The following is a 9,738-nucleotide window of genomic DNA, read 5'->3' as shown; positions in this document are numbered from 1 at the left end:
GTTCCAAGTTCTTCCATGGTTCCAAACTCTTCTATGGCCCTAAGTTCTTCATTGACTCCAAGTTCTTCCATGGTTCCAAACTCTTCATTGGTTCCAAGTTCTTCCATGGTGCCAAACTCTTCCATGGTCCTAAGTTCTTCATTGACTCCAAGTTCTTCCATGGTTCCAAACTCTTCCATGGTTCTAAGTTCTTTGTTGTTTCCAGACTCTTCATTGGTTCCAAGCTCTTCCTAGGTTTTCAGACTCTTCTATGTTTCCGAGCTCTCCATTGGTTCAAAGCTCCTCTTTGGTTCCAAGTTCTTCCATCGTCCTAATACCTTGTTGTTTCTGTGCTTTGAATGTTCTTGCCCATGATTGACCACAGCAGGCTGTCGGATCAATAAATCTTTATTGCACATTCAGCGCGGGCGGAACCGGGTCCAAGTTCCACCTTTCCGAGGAACCCGACGGGAGCCGGCGGCCTCCCGGCCCGACCCGGCTGGAGGGTTCACTCCTGGTCGAAGTCGGCGAACGCCGGCAGCCAGTAGCTGTCCTTCCTCTCCGACCTGCTGCGAGCCTCCTGCTCCTCCTCCGTCCTCCTCCTCCGCCGGACGCTGTTGATCCAGACGATCTGGACGGCGGCGAGGACCATCAGGCACACCTGGGGCGCCAGCACAGCCGGGTCAGGGAGGATTCTGGAAGCCTCCAGAAGGTTCCACCAGCGCAAATCCACAGTGAGTCACTCTTGTTTTTATATGCTATTTATATACTTGTTTTTATATGCTATATATGGTTGTTATTATTACTATATTTTTAATAATAATAATATACTACATATAATACTACACTTTAATTACTATACTATTACTAAGCATGGCTATTACACTGTTATTACTATAGTATACGATATGCGAAATGACACTGCTATTTATTATACTATATTATTACACTGGTATTGCTGTATTATACTATATGATTAGTACAGTTAATTCTATAGTGTTAATACTGTATACAATTATAACACTAGTTCTATACTATATAATACAAATATTATATATTATGTAATATTACTATATATTATACAAGTTATTACCATGCTATTTCTAAATCATATAGAATATGGAATTATTACGCTGTCATTACTATATCATACTATATGATTATTACACTGCTATTTCTATATTACCATATACAGTTATTACACTGTAATTACTATATTGTACCGTAGAAAATATTACACAATTTCTATATCATGTACAGTTATTACATTGTTTTTACACTATTATACCATATGCGATTATGACTGTTATTATAGTATGATACATCTTATTATATTGTCATTACTATATTCCACAGTATAAAATATTGCACAATTTCTATATAATACTATGTGTAGTTATTACACTGTTTTTACTATATTCTACCGTATAAAATATGACACCATTTCTACATTATACAGTGTACAGTTATTACACTGTTTTTACTGTTTGCTACCATATGTGATTATGACTATCATTACAGTATTATCCATGTTATTACATTGCTACTACTATATTTCACAGTATAAAATATTACACAATATCTATGTAATACTATGTATAGTTATTACGCTGTTTCTACAATATTATTTCGTATAATATATTACACAATTTCTATATTATTCTATGAACGGTTATTACACTGTTTTCACTATATGCTATTATATGTGATTATGACTGTTATTACACTATTATACATGTTATTACATTGTTATTACAATGTTATTATTGTTTTTGCAATTATCCGCCGATCCGGACGGATCCGGGTTTGGGTTGAACGGACCTCCAGGAGCAGCAGCCCCCCCGTGAGCCCGGCCACGAGCAGCAGGTTCCTCCTGGCCCACCAGACGATCTTCTCCAAGCAGCCCACCGTGAAGACGTCCTCGCCGGCCACGCGCCGCTCCAGCTGCTGCATCCCGTAACCGCACATGGTGTTGAGCACCGTCTGCGGAGACAGCGGCCTCAGCCCGGCGGAACGGCTTCGAGCGGAGGACGGAGGTTGCCGTGGCGACCTGGCGCCGCCGGTGACGTCACCTGGTTCTCCAGGTGGGCGCAGCAGGAGAAAGGAACGCCGCACGCCTCCAGGCTGGGGTTGTTGTCGTCACACAGGAAGTAGGCGTTTTGAGACCAGTCCTGGTAGCCGTCCACGCCGCAGCACTGGAACTAACACACACACACACACACACACATGCTCGATCCTGATTGGTCCGAGCCCCGCCCACCGCCGCCCACCTTCTTCTGGATGAAGTCGATGGCGTTCTCCAGGTCGCGGTCCTCCCGGTATCGCACCACCGCCTTCATCATCAGCAGCTCCGTCCTCTCCATCACCTGGTCACCCATCATCACCTGGTCAGCTGTGCACACGCATGTGTGTGTGTGTGTGTGTGTGTGTGTGTGTGAGAGGTTACCAGGTCGGTGAAGAGATATCCCAATATGGCGGCGGCCACCTGCAGCAGCAGGATGGTGACCAGGATCCCCAGGAACTGTGGAGAACAGGACAATCAAAGATGGCGGTGAGCAGTGGCGGCGGCGGCGGCGGCGGCGTGTTACCATCTTCAGCAGGCAGGTGGCGTTCCGCAGCGAGCCCAGGCAGCCCAGGAACGTGATGAGAAACATGGCCGCGCCCACCAGGATCACCAGCAGGGCCGGATCCAGCGTCAGCGTGTCCACAACATCTACGCCGCCGCCGTTACCATGGGAACACAAAGAAGGAGGTTAAGGCGGAAAGCCGTGTTCCAGGGTTCTCCTTGGGTTCTAAGACCCTCAGGAACCCTCCAGCCCTCAGAACCACCACCGCCAGGAACCTTCTAGACCTTTCTCCTTGGCCACCTTGGCGTAGGTTCCCACGGCGATGAGGACGGCGCTCAGGACCTGAGGGGGACGGAACAGGTCGACCATAAAACATGAATGAACTTTATCCAAACACACGACTGCAATTGATACAATTTTCATTCACACACACACACACACACACACACACACCATTATATAATTACTACTAATTTGAGATGTAATTACTATGTAATAACACCTAATAATGTAATTCCGTCATAAAGTGAAGTCGACCGCGGGTCACGTGACCTGAGACCATGCCGCCGCAAACGCCGGGTGAAAACTCACCCAGAAAATATAGCAGAAGAAGAATAAGGAGTATTTGACGCCCCGGTATCCTCTCATGTCCTCCGAGCTCCAGGTGTGTCTGCAGGGAGGCTTGTGGCGGCCTGCGCCCCGCATACCTGACCGCTAGCTCCGCCCCCTGCCCGGAGGTTATACCCGCCCCCGCCTGCATTCTGTCAGGTGAAAAAATGGCCCGGTTTGAGCCTCACATGCGTAATAATCACTGTTGTTACAAGTTTATTACACAGTAATAAGGTATTCACCCTTCTTGCGTGCAATTACACGACATGGCCACTAGAGGGCGCTGTCGCACGCATCGACGCCCCTCCCACGGCGGCAGGTGGAACCGGCGAGGGATTAACCGCCTCACACGGAGCGACGGTCCAGACCGGAGGACCAGACCGGAGACATGGGGCTGCTGGACATCCTGTCGTCGCTGAAGGAACGCGCCGACCGCTTCCTCGGCGAGAAGAACATGGTGACGGACCTTCTGGGGAAGGTGGAGGAGAAGACCGGCGTGAAGAAGAAGATCCTGGCGGCCGGTACCTGCTGAGTGGTGTTGTGTGTCAGTGGAAACTGAAGGGGATTCAGTTAATCCACCGCACACACACACACACACACTCGCACACACACACACACACACACACACACACGGGTAATTGGCTCAAAGGCTCCGCCCCTCCTGCTCTTCATGGCTGCACCCAAACACACTGCAGACAAATATGTAATCGCTTCCTGTGTGAAGGCATGAAAATGTGTGTGTGTGTGTGTCGGGTTTGTGACCCCTGGGCGGCGACACACACAGCGGACAGGAAGCTGTGATGTCACAACAGGAAGTACGTTGTAAAAGGGGAGGGCGATGCGGCGTGGAGGCGTGGTGGAGCGCCGGTGATGTGACGTCACCCGGCGACGGCGAGGGGGCTGTTTTGTTTTCTGACGGTCGGCGTGAGGTCACACAGAAGCCCCGCCCACTTGGCCGCCGCCGCCTGAGAGTCCATCACAGCCTCGCCGTGAACTCGTCGGCGCCCCCTACTGGTCAGAGGCTATAAGAGGGACCCGCCGCCCCAGCGCGGCGTCCCCGCGTGAAAATGAAGAAGCGTTCCATCTTGACTCCGCCCCCCAGCCACGTCACCCCCGCCACGATGGCGGCCTCCGGCCCGGCGCTCCCCGCCATCACGGCGAGCGTCGGACCCGGATGCTGCATCCACTGCGTCCACTGCGTGCACTGCTCCCAAGGGGGTCCCGGGGCGCCGCCGCCGCCCGGCGCGGCGCCATTCCTGTCCCTTCCCTCCGCGCAGGTCCGCCTCCCCCTCCAAACGTCGTCCGTCTCCTCGACCGCCTCGTCCTCTTCGCCGCCAACCCCGCCGCCCCTGGACGGCCGGGCGCCGCCGACCGGCTCGGCGTCCTCGTCCCCCCCGTCCGGCTCGCCGTCCCCCTCCATCTCCCCGTCCCTCTCGCTGTCCCTCTCGCTGTCCTTGTCCCCGTCGCCGTCCCCCGACGGCACCTCCAGCTCGTCCTCTTCGTCCTCGTAGCGCCGGGATGACTCGTCACATGGCGGCGGCGGCCATCGGGTCCGCCGCCATGGTAACCCCGCACACACACACACACACACACACACACACACACACACACGCGCGCACGGCCCCTCCCGCCTCTGCTTCGGTGGACGGAGCGCCACGGGGTGTAGCTCGGTTTTCAAGTTTGTTCCCGCCGTTTTTTTTTCCCCTCTTATTTTCCTTTGTCTTTTTCTGTGTTAGTAAAATTAAAAATGTTTGCACTGGTCCTCTCAGCCGGTGACCTTTGACCCCTTAGGCCAGAGGTCACCTCGATCTTCAGGCTTCGAAAAACAGGCTTCTTTTTGAGAAAGCTTACAGTTAGCATTATGCTAGCGCATGGTTATGCTTCCATAGGCTAACACTAATAATACAATTTATTTACAAACAGCTTTTCTTCAAAATCAAGGACTCTTGATAAAAGAGAACTGGATAATAACAATAATAATAGGTTTTCTAAAACATGCCGGTAAAACCGATGGATTTCAACACTTGAAGGTCATCAATAATACAAACAAACATGTAAAAAAATATGTTTTATGATTTATTTAATCACTTTCAGGATATTTCAGCTTTTAAACTTTTGTAAATTTCTCATTTTTATTTTTCAATTTTTTTTTGAAATAAATCATCACAATCTAGATTTTATATATTTTTGTGACATTATTTCAACAAGATTTTCTCTCATTTATTATCATTATTAATTTCTATTATTATTTTTGAGGTCAGAAAGATAGAAGAAAATAATTCAAAAATGAAAAAATAATATTGAAAAACATATAAAATATAAAAATAAGTCTCAAAGTACTATTTTAGCAAATTCTTGCTTGATCGGCATCAACCATTGCTTTTTATGTATATTAAAGCTTTTAATGTGTTAGTAATGCATAACTGAAGGTCCACTCATACTAAAATGCTGCATCGGGATTGTTTTTAAATTGCAAAAAGATAAAATGTGTGTGTGTGTGTGTGTGTGTCCAGGCACCATCACCCTGACCGGACTCTACCTGGTCTACGGTTACGGAGCATCCCTGGTCTGCAACCTGATTGGCTTTGTTTATCCCGCCTACTACTCGTGAGTGTTGCCCGATCAAAATAATCGCATGTTAACCGATTTATAAGTCATCTTCAGGTCACTCTTGTAGTAACACATGAATAAGCGCTAACGGGCGCTTATTACATAGTAATTACCGCCTGTTACTATGTAATAAGCATGTTGGTGCTTATTACATTGTAATAAACAGTAGTTGCATGACAATGTTTGGCGTCCTTTCTTCGTCCCGGAAGAATCAAGGCGATCGAAAGTCCCAGCAAGGAGGACGACACCAAGTGGTTGACCTACTGGGTGGTTTACGGCGTCTTCAGTCTGGGCGAGTTCTTCTCCGACATCTTCCTCTACTGGTTCCCCTTCTACTACGCCTTCAAGGTACCCCCCCCCCCCCCCACACACACACACACACACACACACACATGCAGAGGAACATTCGACTCACGGTGAGGCGGCGTCCCGCAGTGCCTCTTCCTGTTGTGGTGCATGGCGCCGGTGGCGTGGAACGGCTCGCAGGTGATCTACAGCCGGCTGGTCCGGCCGGCTTTCCTTCGCCACGAGGCGGCGGTGGATCACATGGTCAGCGATCTGAGCGGGAAGGCCATGAGCGCCGCCGAGAACCTGACCAGAGAAGGTGGGAGATGTTCACCGCGGAGCGTTAGCTTTCCACGGCGTGTCGCTGAAGATGTTCCTCCTGCTCCTGCAGTTCTGTCCACGCTGGTGAAGAACAAGGCTCTGGTGTCTCCGGCGCCGCCGTCGGAGCCCAAACCGCTGACCGGCTCCTCGGCTTCTACGTCCCAAACGCCCGCCGACGCCGGGACCTCGGACGGAGCGGTGAGCCGACCCTCGCCTCCGCCCTCCATCCGCCGCTTTCTCCTCCTCGCTCGTTTCCGTCACCGACGGAGAGAGCAGGATTGCAATAAATAGTCAATAAATTGATTAGCGCAACGGTGACAAGAGATTAGTAACATTGTGATAACAGTAATAACTTATTATAACAGTTATAAGCATGAAATGACAGTAATAACGTGTAACAACAGTACTAACGTGTAACACCGGTAAAATTGTGAAATAACACTAAGGAGGTATAATAACAGTAATAACCATGTAATAACAGTAATAACATATAATAACGGTAACAACGTGTAATAACAGTAATAACGCGTAAATACAGGTGTAAATACAGTAATAACATGTAATAACCATGTAATAACAGTAATAGGTTAAAAACTGTAATAATGTGTAATAACAGTAATAAGGTGTAATAACAGTAATAACCATGTAACAACAGTAATAACCATGTAATAATGGTAAAAACATATAATAACAGTATTGATGTGTAATAACAGTAATGACGCATAATAACAGTAATAATGTGTCATGACAGTCATAACCGTGTAATAACAGTAGTAAACATGTAATAACAGTAATTACGTGTAATAACAGTAATAACCATGTAATAACATTAATAATGTCTGATAACTGTAACAATAACTATAAATTAATTGAATGAGCTGTGAAAGTGTCCTGATAAGGGTCCTTGCCGTAGTGCAGTAGTTATCTGGGATACTGCATGTAATAACCAGTATTTTTGCAAAATTCCTCTCTCTTTTTGGAAAATTATACATCCAATTTCAGTTAAATTCATAATTAGTTTATTTTAATCAGAGTATAGTTAATATTTGATAGCGTTCATCCGGGTGATCGATCACTTGCATCATCGATCAATGATTGTGGAAAATAAAGTCCCGGTTCTGATCCGCCTCCGTCTGTTCCAGCCTTTCCTGGGTTAACCAGAGCAGGTGAGTCAGCCGTCGACCACCAACTAACTAGCTAGCTAGCTAGTCTGGTAGTCAGCTGGTTAGTAAATTAGCCAGTTAGCTGTGAAGTGTTCAATTTGAAGTTCCCCCTCCGACCACCAGGGGGCGCTATGAGGACTTGAACTGCTCCAAGGTTTCAGTTCAGAGATAAACCGCCGATCGATCGCGTATCGACGAACAACGGATATTGATTCCAATAACCATCATTTTTCAGTGTGTGGACGGAGGAGGACGAGCTGATGGAGGAGGAGGTGGAGACGCTGGAGAAGCTGGAGGTGGAGAAGGTGGAGGAGAAGATGTGGAAGGAGGAGGAGATGGAGGAGAAGGTGCGGAAGGAGATGATGGGGGAGAAGATGTGGAAGGAGGAGGAGATGGAGGAGAAGGTGTGGAAGGAGGAGGAGATGGAGGAGAAGGTGTGGAAGGAGGAGAAGATGGAGGAGAAGGTGTGGAAGGAGGAGGAGGCCCTGGAAGAGGAGCTGGTTCAGAGCAGACCATCAGAAGATCCTTGCTGTTCCCTCATTTCCCCACTAGAGGGCGCTGTTTCCCCATTTTATCTCCCTCGTTACTTGTATTCCTTTATTTTCTCCTTGTAAGGTTCAATTTCTTCTTTTTTTTGTTGTCATTTTTTCTTGCTTGTTTTTCTTTTTAGCGGGATTTCATATTTTTCAGCTTTTTATTTGTTATTTTGCCGCGCGTGGCTTCAGTTTTCCATGTTTTCCGGTGTGTCTAGAGATGATTTAGCTGGTTTTTCCAGATCATTTCCTGTCCGTTCCTCCTCAGAATCAGAATACTTTATTGATCCCCGACAGTTGGAAATGCTCCTGATTTGGAAAAACCTCTGTGGATCAGACGGGGTCGTCGGAGGTCAGAGTGTTATTAACTGATAATTACAGTATTAAAATTACAATTCCATTTTCTGTGTCCGGGATTCATGAGATGATGAAACCATCATGAAGTGACCACTTTTTGGGGGGATTCTGCACTAAACATCACAAACGGCTGCGCACAGGAAGTGTTGAAAGTCGTTCCTATGACTTCCGGTCCCCCCCCCCCCGGGACTTCCGGTTCCAGTGTCGCAGCAATAAAACCCTGAAGAGCGCCGTCTTTTGTTTTATCGACGAGGAGCTTTTATTGTGAAGGCCGCTGGGTGGCGCCCATCCCTCCATCCCTCCATCCCTCCATCTCTTCATCTCCACCAAGCATCCTCTCCTCTCCTCTCCGTCGCAGGTCCGCAGGAGGACGATCCAGAACCGAGAAGATCCCGCATCCCCCCCCCGCAGGTCTGAATCCAGAACCTTCCGTCCGGTTCGTCGTTCTTGCGGGGTTTTTGCGGGATGGGGTGGGTGGATGGATGGATGGATGGATGGATGGATGGATGAGGAGAAGAAGCGTCGCAGACAAAGAGCCGCGTTGATTTCGAGATCGGAACCGGGCCGCCGAGCCGATCCCTCGTGTTTTTAATCGATAATCGATCGAACGGAATCCGGTTCCGCGAACGCAGTGATCGGATTAAAAAAAGAAAGAGAAGAAGCGGATTAATCTGATTATAACGTGAGCGGATTTAACGGAGGCGTTCGATGATTGCGTGGAGAAAAAAAAAAAAACAAACAGAAAAAAAAAAACAATGTCCAGACGTTAAATTGCGGGTTATGACGTCACGTGACCGAGATACGGAGCGGTTGGGACGTCTGACGCAGAGAACCGGGACCGGAACCGGAACCACGCCTGTTTGTTTGTTTGTTTGTTTGTTTGAAGCTTCTCTTCAATCCGGGCTGAAGGTCAAATAATCCGGGAAATTATAGGATAGTTTTTGGGATCTGGTTTCTGATTGGCCGACGCCGGGGTTCAAACAGGAAGTGGACCTTTTGGGTTCTTTGGACGGAGAAACCGGATCCTTCTGGGCTTCGAACCCCCCCCCCCCCGGTCCGAACCGGGCCGGAGGTTCTGACCTTCTTAGCTGGATGTTCTGCCTCCTCCGTGTGGAGCCTCAGGGTCTCCTCAGGAGGTCTCAGGAGGATCCAGGTTCTCCTGATCCTGGGCGGCTCCTGGTTCTGGAGATGTTCAGAACAAGGCATGTTCTCCGTGGGTTCCTTCCATCTTCCTGCGGCCCAGAATGAGTCCAGCGGGTTCCTCGAAGATCTGTCTGTAGATGCGAAGGGTTGGATGATTGACAGCTGAGCGTC

General features: G+C 48.4%; 2 protein-coding genes across 3 annotated transcripts; one reads left to right on the top strand and one right to left on the bottom strand.

The window, feature by feature from the left end:
- Nucleotides 1–371: 371 nt before the first annotated feature.
- Nucleotides 372–3,284, bottom strand: LOC147237075 (tetraspanin-33). The gene is made up of 8 exons (XM_086143715.1): nucleotides 3,138–3,284; nucleotides 2,831–2,888; nucleotides 2,568–2,692; nucleotides 2,426–2,500; nucleotides 2,250–2,345; nucleotides 2,052–2,180; nucleotides 1,801–1,962; nucleotides 372–640 (listed from the first exon to the last, which is right to left on the bottom strand). Exons 1-8 carry the CDS (start codon nucleotides 3,249–3,251, stop codon nucleotides 488–490), a joined length of 912 nt encoding a protein of 303 aa, XP_085999841.1. The 5' UTR covers nucleotides 3,252–3,284; the 3' UTR covers nucleotides 372–487.
- Nucleotides 3,285–3,518: 234 nt separating this feature from the next.
- Nucleotides 3,519–8,487, top strand: reep6 (receptor accessory protein 6). 2 transcript variants are annotated; one of them, XR_015105919.1, is made up of 8 exons: nucleotides 3,519–3,676; nucleotides 5,669–5,762; nucleotides 5,975–6,113; nucleotides 6,201–6,369; nucleotides 6,442–6,569; nucleotides 7,514–7,537; nucleotides 7,770–7,938; nucleotides 7,969–8,487. XR_015105919.1 is itself a non-coding variant. In XM_086143725.1 (7 exons), exons 1-6 carry the CDS (start codon nucleotides 3,544–3,546, stop codon nucleotides 7,526–7,528), a joined length of 678 nt encoding a protein of 225 aa, XP_085999851.1. In that variant the 5' UTR covers nucleotides 3,519–3,543; the 3' UTR covers nucleotides 7,529–7,537; nucleotides 7,770–8,486. The 2 variants fall into 2 exon arrangements, 1 of the variants encoding a protein (XP_085999851.1); XM_086143725.1 differs by having other exon boundaries at nucleotides 7,770–8,486.
- The last annotated feature ends 1,251 nt before the right edge of the window (nucleotides 8,488–9,738 follow it).

Source organism: Fistularia commersonii, chromosome 1, assembly GCF_037954325.1.
Source record: "Fistularia commersonii isolate RoL2024-O1a breed Wild chromosome 1, RoL_Fcom_v1.0, whole genome shotgun sequence".
In the NCBI taxonomy this organism is placed as follows: Eukaryota; Metazoa; Chordata; class Actinopteri; order Syngnathiformes; family Fistulariidae; genus Fistularia; species Fistularia commersonii.
This window is presented reverse-complemented; position numbering and strand designations above follow the sequence as displayed.